The 15,448-nt window shown below is 62.9% G+C and overlaps 3 protein-coding genes across 18 annotated transcripts; 1 reads left to right on the forward strand and 2 right to left on the reverse strand.

Moving 5' to 3' along the window:
- Positions 1–514: 514 nt before the first annotated feature.
- On the forward strand, positions 515–2,866 carry LOC139585223 (oxaloacetate tautomerase FAHD2B, mitochondrial-like). The gene is made up of 8 exons (XM_071417818.1): positions 515–625; positions 1,113–1,294; positions 1,687–1,903; positions 1,983–2,042; positions 2,112–2,274; positions 2,403–2,511; positions 2,579–2,666; positions 2,745–2,866. The coding sequence occupies exons 2-8, from the start codon at positions 1,116–1,118 to the stop codon at positions 2,805–2,807; spliced, it is 879 nt and encodes a 292-aa protein (XP_071273919.1). The 5' UTR covers positions 515–625; positions 1,113–1,115; the 3' UTR covers positions 2,808–2,866.
- Positions 2,846–9,535, reverse strand: LOC139585203 (glycerol-3-phosphate acyltransferase 2, mitochondrial-like). Of its 16 annotated transcripts, XM_071417783.1 has the most exons (21): positions 8,772–8,948; positions 8,158–8,274; positions 8,008–8,081; positions 7,756–7,866; positions 7,510–7,638; positions 6,749–6,848; positions 6,543–6,676; positions 5,979–6,078; positions 5,698–5,904; positions 5,424–5,525; positions 5,136–5,221; positions 4,947–5,041; positions 4,779–4,849; positions 4,445–4,664; positions 3,959–4,107; positions 3,799–3,876; positions 3,592–3,717; positions 3,396–3,516; positions 3,244–3,294; positions 3,086–3,141; positions 2,872–3,009 (listed from the first exon to the last, which is right to left on the reverse strand). In XM_071417783.1, exons 1-21 carry the CDS (start codon positions 8,784–8,786, stop codon positions 2,893–2,895), a joined length of 2,259 nt encoding a protein of 752 aa, XP_071273884.1. In that variant the 5' UTR covers positions 8,787–8,948; the 3' UTR covers positions 2,872–2,892. The 16 variants fall into 16 exon arrangements, 15 of the variants coding, with proteins under 15 accessions (XP_071273871.1, XP_071273872.1, XP_071273870.1 ...); XM_071417779.1 differs by having other exon boundaries at positions 3,396–3,876; positions 8,772–8,952; XM_071417770.1 differs by adding an exon at positions 9,348–9,535 and having other exon boundaries at positions 2,846–3,009; positions 3,244–3,447; positions 3,592–4,107; positions 5,424–5,904; positions 8,772–8,830.
- A 570-nt stretch (positions 9,536–10,105) lies between these two features.
- ELMOD3 (ELMO domain containing 3) lies at positions 10,106–15,159 on the reverse strand. Its single transcript, XM_071417815.1, has 10 exons — positions 15,088–15,159; positions 14,742–14,811; positions 14,396–14,458; positions 14,107–14,198; positions 13,878–14,001; positions 13,180–13,302; positions 12,471–12,601; positions 11,903–11,979; positions 11,290–11,417; positions 10,106–10,831 (listed from the first exon to the last, which is right to left on the reverse strand). The coding sequence occupies exons 1-10, from the start codon at positions 15,154–15,156 to the stop codon at positions 10,677–10,679; spliced, it is 1,032 nt and encodes a 343-aa protein (XP_071273916.1). The 5' UTR covers positions 15,157–15,159; the 3' UTR covers positions 10,106–10,676.
- Positions 15,160–15,448: the final 289 nt, after the last annotated feature.

Consider the following 15,448-nt stretch of genomic DNA (forward strand, 5'->3'; position numbering starts at 1 on the left):
TCAAGGGGGACGGGAGGGACGCGCGGTGTCCCGATGGTCCCTGTCCTGCTCTCGGGCCCTGCCCGTGCCCTGGTCCCCTCTCCCGTTCCCAGTCCCTGTCCCTGTCCCTGTTCTGGTCCCAGTCCCGTTCCAGTCCCTGTCCGGCTACCAGTCCCAGTCCCAGCTCCCGTGCCTCTTCCAGACCCATTCTGGGTCCCATTCCCAATTCCGTTCCCAGTCCCGGTCCCGTTCCCAGTCCTGTTCCCTCTCCCATTCCTGGTCCCGTTCCAATTCCAGGTCCCGTTCCCGTTCCCATTCCCAGTCCCTTTCCCATTCCAGTTCCCTCTCTCATTCTCATTCTCATTCTCATTCCCATTCCCATTCCCATTCCCATTCCCATTCCCATTCCCATTCCCATTCCCGGTCCTGTTCCCGTTCTCGTTCCCGTTCCCGCGGCCCCGCCCCTCAGCCCTCTCCTCTCATTGGCTCTCATTGAAAGCATGGCCCCGCCCCCTGTTCCATCCCATTGGGCGTCCCGAAGGGGGCGTGGTCTCGGTGTGGCGTCCTTCAGGGGCGGGGCATCACGTGATGTGACACATGACGGGGCGGGGCCCGCAGCGCCCCCTGGCGGAGCGGGGGAGGAGCGGTGTGTGAGACCCCCCGCGATCGGGGGGATCCCTAAAAACGGGAAAATGCCCGGGAACGGGGGGGGATCCCCGGGGTCGGGGCTCTGTGGGATAAATATGGGGATCCCTAGGAACGGGGCATTCCCGGGATCGGGGCTGTGCGGGAATGGGGGGGTTATCCCCTGGATCGGGGCTCTGTGGGATTCGGGGGCGATATCCCCTGGGTCGGGGGCATTCCCGGGATCGGAGCTGTGCGGGATAAATTTTGGGGATCCCCGGGATCGGGGCTGTGCGGGACTCGGGACTGGGGAGATTGTGGGGTCATTGTGGGGTCATTGTGGAGAATCCCTTGGGATCGGACTGAGTGGGTGAGGAACGGGGAGGGTTCCCCGGGTCCGGGTTTGGGCAGAACCAGGGGGATCCCTGGGATTGAGGGAATCGAGGCTGGGGGGACCGGGAGCGCATCCCCGGGGCTGCGGGGGATCCATCCCGGGCCCGGTGCCGCAGGAGATGCGCGGGGCGCTGCGCCTGGTGCGGTTCCGGGGCGCCGCGGGCGGGGGGCCCCGGCTCGGGCTGGAGGAGGCGCCCGGGGGGGACCTGGTGGATCTGAGCGCGGCGGAGCCGGAGCTGCCCCGGTCCATGCGGGAATTCCTGGAGATCGGTCCCCGCGGGCTGGAGCTCGCCCGGAGGTGCGTGAGGCCAACGGGGACCCCCAGAGAAGGTGGGAGACCCCCAAAGGTGACCCCAAAGAAGGTGGGCGATCCCCAAAGCTGGGGGACCCCCAAAGGTGGGGAGCCCCCAAAAGGAGAGGGAGCCCCAAAACGGGGGGGTTTCCTCATGGACGCCTGCTGCTTTGGATGACCCCAAAGTGGGTGACCCCCAACAGCTGGCCCCCCCAAAAAGGTGGGAATTCCAAACCCTGGGTGACCCCCATGATGTGTGACCTCCAGGAGAGCCCGACCCCAAGGAGTGGGTCCTAAAGTAGAGTCCCTAAAACACAACCGACCCTCCTGAAGGCCCCCAAAGCGCGTCCCCCGATCAGGGGTGCCCCAGACGTGCCCGTTTGGCCGTGTCCCCGCAGGGCGCTGCAGTCGGGGCAGCACCGCGTGCCCCGGGGCGCTGCGCGGCTGCTGGCCCCCGTGGGGGACCCCCAGAAGGTGATCTGCGTGGGGCTCAACTACCACGACCACTGCCAGGAGCAGGCGGCCAAGGTCCCCAGGGAGCCCCTCATCTTCAGCAAGTTCCCCAGCGCCATCGCCGGGCCCTTCGATGACATCGTGCACCCCCAGGACACCAGCGTGGGTACCCCGGTGTCCCCGGCGTCCCCCAACGGGGACAGCCCCCGGCACGGCCCTCCCAGCCCCTCTGTCCCCGCAGGAGCTCGACTGGGAGGTGGAGCTGGCTGCCGTCATCGGGAAGAGGGGGCGGCACATCGAGGTACCCCCAGCCCCTCCCGCCTCGGGGCTCCCCGGGCCTTTCCCCTGTGACCGTCCCCGCTGTCCCCAGGAGTCGGTGGCCCTGGAGCACGTGCTGGGCTTCACGGTGGCCAACGACGTGAGCGCCCGGGACTGGCAGATGAGGCGCAACGGGCGGCAGTGGCTGCTTGGGAAAACCTTCGACACCTTCTGTCCCCTGGGGCCGGCCATTGTCACCAGGGAGGCGGTGCCAGGTGCGACAGGGACACAGGGACGGGGCCCTTTCTCAGCCAGCACAGCCCTGTGCTCCCCGCTCCCCCGCGTTTCCCCCCGCGGTGGGGGCACGGTGGCACTGTCCCCATGTCCCCCGTGTCACCTGCAGATGTGCACAACCTCTGGATCCGCTGCAGCGTCAACGGGCAGCGCATGCAGGACAGCAACACCCAGCACCTCATCTTCGGGGTGCCCGCCCTCGTGGCCTGGGTGTCCCGGTAGGAACGGGGGCCTGGGGACCCCCAGAGCCCCGGGGGCCGTGGCTGACACCCCCTGTGCCCCCAGGTTTGTGACACTGGTCCCTGGGGACGTCCTGCTGACGGGGACTCCCGCGGGAGTGGGGGTCTTTAGGAAACCGCCCGTTTTCCTGAAGGTGAGGGGAAATGGGGGCTCGGGGGGGGACATGGGGGACCCCAGCAGGGACAGGTCCCACCGTGTCCCCCCCTTGCAGCCCGGTGACGAGGTGCAGTGTGAGATTGAGGAGCTGGGCGCCATCTGCAACAGGGTGGTGTGAAGGTGGAGAGGAGCCCAGGACCCCCCTTCCCCCCCAGGTCAATAAATCCACGAGCCATTGCTCTCTGTGTTTATGAGTCTGGGGGCTACAGCTGGGTGAACTGCTGGATGAAGGCTGCCAGCTTCTCCCGGTTGGAAGCGGACTGGAAAGGCTGGGAGAGCTGCAGGGTGGGTCCCGTGGGGGTCTGCAGCTCCTCCAGCACCTGGGGGGGCACAGGGAGGTCAGGAGGGGAGGGAGGGGGCAGCAAAATGTCGGGGTGCTGGGGGAGCTGTGCTTACCCCCATGTCCTTGAAACTCTGCAGGGAGCTCAGGGCCAGGCTCCTGTCGGGATGCCCTGCGGGGAGAGAGATCCCCAGGGAACCCCCAAATGCCACCTCTCAAGGAGCCCCAGCCTGCCTCGGAGGTCACTAAAGCAAGACCCCTCCCCTTGACTCACCATCCTCCTCCTCGGCCAGGAATTCCAGCAGTGCCTCCACGCAGTCCTGCTCTGCAGTGGGGAGGAGGGGTCAGACGCGCCTCTGGGGGCTGCAGCCGTGCCTCAGTGTCCCCAGGGAGTCCCAGGGGGTTGCCCAGGCTGGGGGGTCCTACCGGGCTGGGGCCAGGGGGGTCTCTGCAGGAACTCCACAGCCCGGCCGTAGGTCTGCAGGACGGGACTCAGCAGGCGGCAGAGGAAGAGGAGGAAGCCGGGGAAGCCCTGGGGCTCGCGGAGCTGTGGGGGTACACGGCCAGGTTTGGGGGACACCGCCCTCCCCCCAGCCCGGGGGGCAGCGGGGGACCCCCATACCTTGTAGCACTGCTTGGGGACGCCGTGCTCGCTGTCACTGTCGCTGTCATCCGTGAAGAAGCCCAGGAACTGCCCCTGCCCGAGGCGCCGCGGGGCCACGTCACAGCCCCAGCGCTCCCCCTCCGCCTGTGGGGACAGCAGTGCCACCTCCCCTGGCTGCCACCCTGCCCCTGAGCCCCAGGAGAGGCCCTGGGGGGGGTCACCCACCTCCTCCTCCTCCAGCAGCCCCCCAAGGATGAGCTTGTCCAGGATGTCCAGGCTGTGGCAGTCAGGAGGCCGGCAGGGCTGGGGACACAGCACAGGGGTGACAGGCCAGCCCCATGTCCCCAGCAGGGCTGGGGGTGACAGGCCAGCCCCGTGTCCCCACCTGGAGCCCCAGCAGGGTGGGGGGCAGCAGCTGCAGCAGCTCCAGGATCTTGTGGAGCAGCTCGTCCCGGCTCAGCATGATCCTGGTGAGGCTGGAGGGCGGCCCCAGGATGGGCAGCATCTCCAGCAGCAGGGCACGGATGGCACAGGCTGAGGGGACAGGGCTGTCACCAGTCCTAGAGTCACCGAATACCCCAGTGTCCCTGAGCTGTGGCATCCCCAATCCCCCCAGCCCCACTCCCCAGTGTCAATAATGCCCTGCACGCCCAATTTCCCCAGTGCCCCTTACCCTGGTGGCACTGAATCCCCAATGTCCCCAATCTCCCTGGCATCACCGATCTCTGCCGTCCCAAATCCCAGTGTCACCGACAACATAAACAACGCCCCTGGGTGTTCTCCAGACTGCAGCCATCACCCCTTCCCGGTGTCACCCATTCCCACAGCCCCCCTGGTGTCACCTGTCCCCACTCCCGGGGTCCCCACTCACCGCCCACGGCCTCCCCGGCCAGCTGGTGCCGGACCCCCCCCGCCAGCCATCCCAGCCGTGCCCGGGCCGAGGCCTGGGGGGGCTGCAGGGGCTGCAGCAGGCGCAGGCTGTGCCCCAGCAGCGCCCGCAGCTGCCCCGAGAAGCTCACGGCCCGGCCCCGCAGCAGCAGCTGCTCCAGCAGCTCCGAGAAATCCAGCATCAGCCTGGGCAGCAGCACCACCTGGGGACACGGGAGAGGGGATTCCCACTGGGAATGCTGCTCCGGGGCAGGAGTGATTCCCACTGGGAACGCTGCTCTGAGAGCAGGAGGGTGGAACCCAAACCCTCCTCCCACCTCCTGGTGCCTGTGCAGCAGCAGGGCTGCGGTGATTCCCACGGCTGTGACAGCAGAGCAGGCTCTGGAATCTGCAGTGGGGAGAGGCCCTCGTTATCCAGGGGGATTTACCTGCCCCCCATTCCCAGCAGGGAATGCCATCCTGAGGGATGCAGGGACCCCCCTCACCGCTCAGTGCATGCAGCCCCAATGCCATCACCAAAATCTCCTCTTCGGTCCCCAAAGTGGGACCCGAATTCCCCACGCTCCTCACATCCAGTGGGCTGGGAAGTTGGCATGAGAGGGGTGAGGAGAGGGCCAGGGCAGAGATCCCAGGGGAAAGGGGAATGCTGCCCCCCAAGGGGCTCAGCTCCTCACCCCCTGCCCAGGATGGTGGGAAGCAGCAGCTGCTCCGGGGGACTCCCTGTGAGGATGGGCCCCACCAGGTTGTTGTCCACGAATTCCTGGGGATGGGGATGAAGGAGCCTGTGGGTGCTCACAGCCCTCAGCACCAGGAGCTCACCCTGGATCCCCAGGGCTGGGAGGAGCACGGACATCCCCAGGATGGATTCCAGATGCCCCCAGACAGCCCAAAGCCCACCAACACCCCAGGAAGGGTCTCCCAGGGCAGGGTGGATGCAGGGGATGGATCCACAGCTGGCGTACCCGTAAGGAGAAGGGCTGAGAGAAATCCACCTGGGCACAGCCACGGTGCTGGCAGCGCAGGGCCCGGAACGCCGCCCTGAGACACGAGCCCAGCCCCAGGGGCTGCCAGGACAGGGCATCCAGGGGTTAGTGGCACACTGGGGGGATGCCCCTCTCCAGGGATGCTCCCAGAGATTGGGCTATGCCTCTCCCTAGGGATCTCCCCAGGGATTGAGGGGAGCAGCGTTTCCCAGAGGTTCTGGGGAGCGCTGCTGACCCCCTGAGCCCCGCTCACCGCTCCAGCCCGCTCCAGCCCGCCCGGAGCCACGTCGTAGGCGATTCCCACCGGGACCAGCAGCGCGTCGGGCACGGCCCCGTCCCGCAGCGCCCGCAGCAGGCGGAGCAGCCAGCGCCGGGCGGGCTCCGCCAGCCGCAGCAGCGCCGACGGCTCCTCCAGGAACAGCACCAGGGGCTGGCGGCTCCGCAGCACCTCCTGCACGTACTGAGGAGACACTGCGGGTGCTGGGGGCTGCCAGCACCTCCCCGAGCGCTCCAGAGGGATTTTTCAGCACCTACCGCATCCAGCACGGCCCCGGGGAGCCCCTCATCCCGGTCACTCCATGTCGGGGCCATTCCTGAAGGCAGGAAAATCCCTCCCAGGCGTTGGAGCAGGGACCTGGCGAGGGAAGGAGGTTGCAGACATCTTTTATGAAACATCTTTTCCTTAGGATTTTTCCTCCTGAGAAGCTGAGAGGTCTCAGGAACAAAATGTAACCAATGGTTATCTGCTGCTGTGGAATGCAACAGGTGCATCTGGGATTGGTCTCATGTGGTTGTTTCTAATTAATGGCAAATCACAGTCCAGCTGGCTCGGACTCTCTGTCCGAGCCACAAACCTTTATCATTCTTTCCTATTCTATTCTTAGCTGGCCTTCTGATTAAACCTTTTCTTCTATTCTTTCAGTATAGATTTAATGTAATATATATCATAAAATAATAAATCAAGCCTTCTGAAACATGGAGTCAGAGCCTCATCTCTTCCCCACTCCAAGAACCCCTGTGAACACGGTCACAGAAGGACACCGTGGGCACCCCTGCACGGCCCTGGATCCTCGGGGAGCATCCCTGGTGCTGCCTTACCTCAGGCGAGGGCTGGTCCTGGTGCTCACGGCCACCCTGGGCAGCCCCACGCCCTGGGACAGCAGGAGGAAGGACAGCAGGGGCCCGTCCAGCGGGGACTGGTGGCTGCACAGGAACACCAGCGGCACCTCGGGCTGCAAGGGAGGCATCCTGGGGTGAATTCCTGGCGTTCCAGGGGCGGCGAGGGCCCAGCCAGGGCTCCCTACCGTCCTGGCAGCTTGCAGCACCATCTCCAGCTGCCCCCGGTGCAGCTGCACGCTCAGGAACACACGGGTCAGGAGCTTGGGGAGCAGCCAGTGGCACAGCCTGAGGGAAAAATGGCAATGAGGAGCTCTGCTGGGTCCCAAACCCCCAAAATCCCTGCTCAAAATTCCCACTTTTATCACACGTGTGCGATGAGACATCCTCCTTTCCATTGGCAACCAGAGCTGCCACTGGGAATCCTGCATTCCCTCCATTCCTGTCCCACTTTGGGATCCCCAAATGCTCTTATTCCATGAGGAATTCCTTATTCCCAGGAATATTCCTTATCCCTGCCCTTTAACAGCTCAAAAGTACTCTTTATTCCCACTGGATCAGACAGGCAATGAAGCCCCGGATTCCCAGTTGTCACTGATGGGATGGGAAAGGGAAAAGGAAAAGGAAAGTTTTCTCTGCTTCCATCCCTCCTGTGAGGTTTGGATTTTTCCACTCCAGCTCCTCAGAAGGAACGGGGGGAATGGCCCCAGGAGCTAGAGAGGACCCTGAGGGCAGCCAGCCAAAGGATCCCAAAATATCTCCTGAAATATGCCAGCATATCCCCCAGAAGGGTCATGGGAAGCCACCCAATGGATCCATGTGCATCCCCTCAGAATACCCCCAAAAAGGATTCCAGGAAACCCCCCAAGGGATCCATGTGCAGCCCCCCAAAATCCCAGAATATCCCCAAAAAGGATCTGTCTCCATCCCCCAGAGAATGTCCCCTGACCTCAGCAGCAGGGGGGACAGTGGGGCCTGGATTTCCCCCAGGATCTGGCGGATCTCCTCCCTGCAGCACCGCTGGGATCCCTCATCCCCTCTGGAGCCAGGCTCGGGGCTGGAGGCAGCATCCTGCACCCTGGGGAGAGCAGGGCAGGGGGAGCACCCAGCACCCACGTGTTGGGGTGCAGGGAGCCTCGCTGGGCTCCAAAGGATCCCCAGGACTGGGGGGCGGCCCCAGCTGCCCCCCGCCCACCTCCTGCTGCTGCAGATCCGCTCCAGGAGCTCCCCGGGGCTCTCCGCTGGAATTTCCCACTCCCAGGCCGCGAGGAAGCCACAGACCCTCCTGACCAGCCAGCCCCGGAACCTGGAGGGGACACACAGTGACATCCTGGGGATCAGAGCCCCCCCAGCCTCCCAAAACTGATTAACGAGCTCGGTTCTGGTGAAACGTGGGGGAAAACGCGTTTGTGCAGGAGTGTTGTGCACGGAGCTCCTCGCTGCTCACCGCGTGTCCGCCTCCGTCAGGCGGCTGGCGTCGCGGAACCCCAGAGGGGCCAGGTCCTTGGGGTAGAATCCATCCTGGCAGGAAGACCAGGAATAAACCCCTGCAGGAGCAGGCCCCCGGCGCCCTGGGACCCCAAACTAACTCTCCTACCCAGCTCCTGGGGGTGCAGGTCTGGCAGCAGCGCCCCGAAACCGGCCGGTGGTACTTGCCCAGGAAGGGAACGAACACGTCCAGCTTCGGGCACGAGGGGCTGAGCCACGTCTGGATCTGAGCAGGGGAAGGAAAATGGGAAAGGGCACCTGGGAATGCCAAATGTGGGGGGATACACCCCAAAACATGCTTGTGATGTGGGGGGGTTTCAGTTATGGCAAGGAATAAAGGAATTTTAGCTGGGACAAGCTGGTGGCACTTTTTGGTGACTGTGTGGACCTGGATCAACCTGGATGCAGGGGAATTAATCTGGTTCTGGGGGATCAGCACCCCAAAGGGAGGATACTGCGTTTTCCCTCTCTCAGAGACACAGATCCAGTGGGATCAGCTGGGAAATATGGGCCTGAGGGGGCTCAGTGGGATCTGGGGGTACCCTGGAACACCGGGGTTCCAATTCCTTGGCCCCCAAATTGGGATCCCCCTTCCCTTTCTGAGGGGTGGGGCTAACGAATTTTATTTCCTAAAAAAAGAAGGGGAAAACGAGGAGACCGTGGTATGATTTGGAGAGGATTCATGAGGGGCAGGATGGCGGCACAGAGTGTGGCGTCACATACCCTGGGGGGTGTCATGGCTGCTCGAGGTCCTGGGTCTGCTCGAGGGTCCTGGGAAAATCCTACAGACACAAACAAATTCCTATGGAATTGGGGTAGTTTGAGGGGTTACACACCCCACACTGACCCCTCACACCCCCAGCAGGATTTCAGGATTTGCCCCTGCCCACCCTCACGGCCCGCCAGGCCCAGGTGTGGGGGCAGCTCCCCCGCACAGGCCCCGCAGCCCCTCGGGGCGGCCCCGGCCCGGCCCCGGCCCCACGGCCCGCCCTGCCCAGCCCGGGGGGCTCTGCCCGGGGGTCTCGGCCCCACCGCCCCCGCAGCCTTTGGGGGTCCCGGCCCCGGCCCCGCTCACCGCAGGCCCCGCACTCCGGCCCGGCCCCGCTCCGCCCCCGGCCGGAACCGGGCCCGGCCCCGGCGGAACCGGCCCGGGACAGCCCCCGGCCCGGGACAGCCCCGGCCCCAGCACGGCCCCGGGGGGCTCCCCAGCACCCCGGGCTCCCCAGCAGCGCTGCGGACACCGCGCCAGCTCCGCCGCCGCTCCCGGTCCGTCCCGGTCCCGGTCCCGGTCGCCACCACCTCACAGCCACCAGCCCCGGCCCGTCCCGTCCCGTCCCCAGCTCTGTCCGTCCCACGCCTCCGAACCCACGGGCTGCAGCGGCCTGGAAAGGCCAAGACGGCCCCGGTTCACGTGCGGAGGGGCGGGGGCCTCGCACCTCCGGCACCACCCCTGGAAAAGGGGGAAAGGAAAAAGAGAAAGGAGGGGACGAAAGAAAAGAGGAAAAAGGCAAACAAACAATAAACTAGGAATAGGGTGGTGGAGCCTCTTTTCCTTCTTCTTCTTCTTCTTGTCTTTTTCCTCACCTTATTCTTTCTCCCTTTTTCCTTGTCCTTTCTATTTCTTTCTTGGTTTTCCCTCCTTTTTTGCTTGTCTCTTTGCTTTTATTCTCCTTTTATGCCATCCTTTTTCCCTTTTCTCTCGTCTTTCCTATCCCCCTCTTATCCCAGATCTCAGACACCACTCCCAAATGTGTTCCCACAGGTGCAAGACGGCCCCGACCCCCCACATCTTTGTTCCCCCAAAACACCTGAAAAGGATTCCCCCTCCAATTTCCACAATAACTCAAGATCAGGACAGCAAACCCCAACTCCAGGCTGCTTTTTCTCCATTTATTTTTTTTTTTTTTTCCATCCAGAAGCATTCCCAGCCCCCAGGAATCATTGCCCTCTCAGGGGCGCTGGGGCCACCAAGTTCCATTCTCCCCCAGCTCCCACTTCTCCAAACCCCTCATTTCTCTCCAGATTTGGGCTTTGGGGGCTGCTTTTCCCCATTTTTAGGGGCCTGGGGACATTCCCAAGCACTGGCCCTGAGCTCCCAGAGGGAATAACCTCTCCCCTCCTCCTTGGAGCTCTCAACCCTTGTTTCTCTTCTCCTGAACACCTTTTTCACCCCAAAGTGGACTCTGGGCACCCCCAGTTCTCCTTTCCTTCCTCCAGACACAGAGTCCAGTGGCAAATCCTAAACTCTTTCCCACCAGATCCCTTGTCTCCCCCCTTTAATAACCTTTTTGGGTGCTGACAGCCCACAGTGACCCTGGGGGTCTGACACAGCCCCCCAAAGTGGGGGTTACCCCTTCCAGGCACTGCTGGGGCTGGGACCCAGGTGGGACCCTGGATTTGGGGTGGGGACAGGGACTATCCCAGTGCCAGCTCACGGAATCCCCTGCTCTACCACCTCCTCCTCCTTTGCTTCCAGAAAGTTCCACCTGGAGCAGGCAAAATCCCAGCTCTGTGACCTCTCCTGGCCCTTCCCGAGCCCCCAAGCCAGGGGAACACCGGTGTGTGTCCCTCCAAGGGCTGATCCACCAGCAGAATTCCCTGTGCAGGTCCCACTCCGTGTCAGAGCAGTCAGGAATCTCCCTCCAGCTCCACCCCAGGGTCACAAATGCTGGTGAAGTGGATCTGGGGGGAGGGAGGGGAGGGAGGCTGAAGGCCACGGCTCAGGTAGGCTTCCAGGGATTTCAGCAGCTGCCTCGGCTTCTTTTTGGTGGATAATTCCAGCTCTGGAAAGGTCAGAGGGGGAAAAGGTTGAGGAGAGCAGGCCTGGATGGTGCCAAGGGTCCAAAACATCTGGTGTCCTGACATTTTCCCTTGGGAAAGGGCAGGCTGGTGCTTTCCTTGGGATGAGGGAGCAGAGTGCCAGCCTAAGCACCCTAAAATTGGGGTGCAGGGGAGATGGGGTGAAGCTGGAGCCCAGCAGTGCCAGCTGGATCCGGGTTTCTGAGGGATACACTGCTCCCACTGACAGCTTTCCTCTCTGGAGTAAGTAATTCACGGACAGGGGCTAAGCCATGGCTCCCAGCAGGGAATGTCCCCACGTGTCACCCACCTCGAGCATCCCCCTGGGGTGGAAAACGTGAGGAAAGCTATCCCTGGGACAGGGAAGATTGGAAAACCCTCAGTGTGGGGATTAAACTGGGAACGCCAGCGGGCAGGGGAAGGAGCAGCTGTGAGGACGAACCCTTGAGGAAGGAGCCGGCGTTGGCCACGGTGCCGTGCTGCTGCTCCCAGAGGCGCGAGAGGCGCAGGAAGGCGGCGGCGTAGAGGTCGTTGAGCACCCCGATCACCTGCTGCCGCCGGTTGCACTCCCTGCAGGGGAGCACAGGCATTACTGACAATTCAAACTGCTATGGGTGATTAAAAATGTGGTTTAGGCCCTGCTGGTCTAGCTAAGCGAGCGATACGTTGGAGGTTCCATGCGGAAGAATGTTGGGAGTGAAAAGCCTGTTAGCACAGACACCTGTTCTTGAAGGGAAATAGAAATCTGTCCATAAAAATTGATCTGTCCCATGAGAATCCACTAAGTGTAGACACTTGTAGATGGAGAGAGTCTTACACACACAGGCACTTTTTAACCAATTAATTGATTAGCAAGAAAACTACCAGCCAGATGGAGTTACACATGAGATAGGTGAAAACTGTAAAATGAGTTATGTGAATAAAGAATTGGCTTTTCTGCATGAAGAAACTGAGTCCCCTCTGATTATTATTACAGCAGGAGAGGGCTCAGCCACCTCCTGGGCAGGGGAACAGCCCAGGATGCAGCTTGAGAGCCCAAGCCCAACCCCGCTCACCGGGAGAGCCGCTCCTCCTGCAGCGCCTGGATGACGATCCGGGTGATGTTCACAGACATGATGCAGAAGGGAAAATTCTGGAAAACAACCACAATCCCAGCATTAAAGAAGCTCAGCTGAAAAACTCTCCTCCTCTCTGGCACCTCTGGCCTTTTGACACTGCATCCATGCATCCACAAATCCACAGGATGGGGTCCACGCACTGGGATAACAGCCCTACAGACCCCTGGCTTGGATGGATGCTGAGGGCTGAGCCTATCTTGTACCCAGGCTCAAACCCAGACTAAAATGTCTCTACTCACTCCCATTTTTCTGTTGCCCAGCTCTCCAGCCTGTTTATCCTGCTCCAAGCCAGTATCAGACCCCTAAAATCCCATTCCCAGCATAAATACAGCTCTGCTCCAGCCTAGACCGGTGCTCCTGGGCACCATCTTCTTCCCCTCACGAGCACAAGGCTGCTTCAGCATCCCAAAAAAACTCAGAAGAGAAGGTTTTGGTTCTTCCCTCTCCCAGAGCATTGGGAACTCCAAGGGAGACCCCCTGGCAGGGAGGAAGGGGAAGGTCATGCCTGGGTTTCATGCTGGGAGAGCTGGAAGATCTCCCGTGCCAGCGGCAGCGTCCGGGAGTCCAGGACAAAGAACAGGATCTGCATCAGCCCCAGCATTCCTGTCCCACGCAGGTCAGTCCCAGGATCTGCACCTGGGAGGGTGAGAGACAGCCTGGAGTCACCCCTGCCCCCTTCCCACCTCCACGGGCTGTTTGCTCCCTGTACTCCCTGACACTGCACTTCCAGAGTCCAGCAGTCCTGGGATTCCCTTTCCTGAGGGAAATCTTGCAGGGCGTTTCCCTGATGGGGCCATCACCTCGCCCATCTGGGCATTAACCAGCCCCTGCCCCACCCCACCATCCCACACCTCTCCAGGAATTACCAGCTGTTTTAGGAACATGGTACTGGGATGACCCAGCCACCCGGTCCAGATGTGGTACTGGAGCCAGTTTGGTTTAATTCTTCTATGGTCAAAGGGACTGAGAGTGCCCCTGGGAATTTTGTAGGGATATGGAGAGGAGTGGGAGGATTGAGGTGATCAAAGCCTGGGATCAGTTTTGGGGTCCCAGGAGGACATTGAGGTGCTGGAGTATGTCCAAGGGAGGCCAGTGGAGCTGGCTCTGGAGCACAGGGAGTGCCTGAGGGAGCTGGGATGGAACGGGGAGGTTCCAGGGGAGGTTTGGACGGATTTTGGGGATGTCCCCAGGCAGAGGGGTGCTCCCTGTGCTACCCTGGAAGCCCAGCTCCTCCCAGTGTGCCCCGTAGCGCGGGCAGCCCAGCCTGGAGCGCGTCAGCTGCCGGTAGATGGTCTGCAGGATCCGCATGTGCACCCGCTCCGAGTCATCCAGGGCACCTGCAGGAGGGAGACACCACCCGGCTGCTCACGACAGCCCTGGCGTCTGAAAAACATCCCTCCGTGCCCCAACAACACCCCTTGGCCCCCAAAAACATTCACTGGGGCCTAAAAAACACCTCACGTCCTCCAAAAAAACCCCTTGTTACCTAAAAATGCCCCTTGGCATTGTAAACCCTCAGCAGCCAAACCCGAGCCCCACGGCACCCTAAAAATCCCCCGTTTCTCAAAAACACCCCTCAGCACCCAAAAGATGCCTCTTGGTGCTAAAAACCCCCAAACTCACCCTTCAACACCCTAAAAAACACAGAAAATGTCCCTCAGTGCCCAAAACGAAACCCACACCCTCACAGCACCTAAAAAGCACAGCTTGGCACCTGAAAAACCCTCTCGGTGCCCAGAAAAGGCCACTGGTCCCCAAAACCCACAGGCCCAGGGTTCCCATGTGCGTGTGCCCCCCTCATGCCAGGGGAGCGGGTGATTCCCACCCCGTTCCCCCCGGACTGAGGGGCAGAAGGGCCGGGGAGCGGGGATGGGATCCAGCGGGGCACGAAGGGCGCCCCGGGGCCACTCACACTGTGCCATGGCCAGCGCCAGCTCCTGCTCCCCGCGGAGCTGCGGGCGGAGCCGGGGCGGCCCGCGGAGGCAGCGCAGCAGGGCAGCCAGGATGCCGCGGCGCCCCGGAGCCCGGGCCGTGCCCTGCGGGAGGAAGAAGAGCCCGGAGCGCTCAGGGGGCGCGGCGGAGGCGGGGCGGGGGCTGGTGCCCCTCTCCAGGTAAGGAACGGAGCCGGAGCCCGGCCGTACCCGGCTGGAGGGCAGCTCCGCGCTCTGGAAGTGCTGCAGCGCCTCCGAGAAGGAAATCGGAGGGGGGGCCGCGCCCAAGGTGCCCCCCGGCCCTGCAGGGAGGCAGGGAGCGGGTCAGACCCTCACGGAGCCCTGATTTCACCCCGAATGATCCCCGGTTCCAGGAGAAGGAAGCCGTGGGGAACAAGGGGAAAAATGAACCTCCCGCCTTCTCCCTCCCCTGACCCCAAATAACGGCCCCGCTTCGCCCCCACCCATCCCTTTCCTCCTTCCCAGTTAGTCCCAGTACCTGACTGGATCTCTTCCAGAGCCTCCCACTCCTCCTGGGCCTGGCGCTGCTCCTCGCCGATCCCTGCCCGAGGGAAGGGGTACAAGAGTCAGATCTGGGGGCAGGCACGGAGTGGGGGCTGCCCCCAGCCCCTCTCAGGACACCCTAGGGCTGTGTTTCCTCTTTTCCAAGGAAAATCCCAACCGGAGCCACCCCACAAGGTTTGTTTTGGGTGAGTTTGGGGAATGATCTGGGACCAGACGGATTTGAATGAGAGATCCCTCCCTGCTTGATCCCTGGGGGCTCGCAGGTGACTTTCCCACCAGGAGACGCCAGGACCGATCCAAGGGAAGCAGGAAAAGCTCACCAGGCTCTGGGGGCTGCCCCTCTGCAAGCACCAGCTCCTGCAGGACACCTCCCTGCCCCAGAGCTGGAATCTGAGGGGGACAGAGGGAACAAACACAGCGTCACCCCCGCGGCAGACCCCAAACTCCAGCCCACCCCAATCCCAAGCTTTTCCCCAGGGAACACCCCCCGTGCTCCCCGGCTCGGGCCCCTTCAGGGAGGGTCTGCACCCTCAGGAGGATTTTATGTGGTTGTAACGGTAGAAATGGAGCAAAGGAGGGAAGTGGGGGGCTGGCACCCCTGAGGCGGGGGCGCCGCGGGTCTCGGCTGGGGGGGCTCCGGCCGGACACGCTCGGGACGGGACTTGCCGGGGGCACCACGCGCTGCCGCTCCTCCGGCCGCTCCTCCGGCCGCTCCGAGCCCGCGGCGCCGCTCATGGCCTGCGGGAGAGAAGGGCACCGGCTGGTGAGAACGGGGGCGTCCCGGCCACTGACAGCCCCTCAGGAGCCTCCTGCTGCCCTCGGCGCCCCCAGCCCCTCAGGAGCCCGTCTCAGCCCCTCAGGAACCCGTTCCAGACCCGGTCCAGCCCCTCAGGAGCCCGTTCCAGACCCGTTCCCGTTCCAGCCCCTCTGACCCCTCTAGCTCCCCCAGCCCGAGGCCACCGCACTGCGCAGGCGCGACCGGGCTGCACGCCGGGAGCTGTAGTCCGCACCTCCGCCCGCTAGGGAT

The sequence above is a fragment of the Agelaius tricolor genome, unplaced genomic scaffold, assembly GCF_023055355.1.
Source record: "Agelaius tricolor isolate 1412-34295 unplaced genomic scaffold, bAgeTri1.0.p SCAF_70, whole genome shotgun sequence".
NCBI lineage: Eukaryota > Metazoa > Chordata > Aves > Passeriformes > Icteridae > Agelaius > Agelaius tricolor.

What these genes read in the sequence shown, in the direction of transcription:
- LOC139585223 (XM_071417818.1), top strand. Translation starts at nt 1,116, where the DNA reads ATGCGCGGGGCGCTGCGCCTGGTGCGGTTCCGGGGCGCCGCGGGCGGG. An exon ending in CTCGTGGCCTGGGTGTCCCG is followed by an intron (nt 2,512 to 2,578) that starts GTAGGAACGGGG and finishes CTGTGCCCCCAG; the next exon opens with GTTTGTGACACTGGTCCCTG. An exon ending in AACCGCCCGTTTTCCTGAAG is followed by an intron (nt 2,667 to 2,744) that starts GTGAGGGGAAAT and finishes CCCCCCTTGCAG; the next exon opens with CCCGGTGACGAGGTGCAGTG.
- LOC139585203 (XM_071417770.1), bottom strand. An exon ending in GGGGCTGCATGCACTGAGCG is followed by an intron (nt 4,850 to 4,946) that starts GTGAGGGGGGTC and finishes TCCCCACTGCAG; the next exon opens with ATTCCAGAGCCTGCTCTGCT. An exon ending in CCTGGCCGAGGAGGAGGATG is followed by an intron (nt 3,142 to 3,243) that starts GTGAGTCAAGGG and finishes CTCTCCCCGCAG; the next exon opens with GGCATCCCGACAGGAGCCTG.
- ELMOD3 (XM_071417815.1), bottom strand. Translation starts at nt 15,156, where the DNA reads ATGAGCGGCGCCGCGGGCTCGGAGCGGCCGGAGGAGCGGCCGGAGGAG. An exon ending in GGCAGCGCGTGGTGCCCCCG is followed by an intron (nt 14,812 to 15,087) that starts GCAAGTCCCGTC and finishes TGTCCCCCTCAG; the next exon opens with ATTCCAGCTCTGGGGCAGGG. An exon ending in TCTGGAAGAGATCCAGTCAG is followed by an intron (nt 14,199 to 14,395) that starts GTACTGGGACTA and finishes GCCTCCCTGCAG; the next exon opens with GGCCGGGGGGCACCTTGGGC.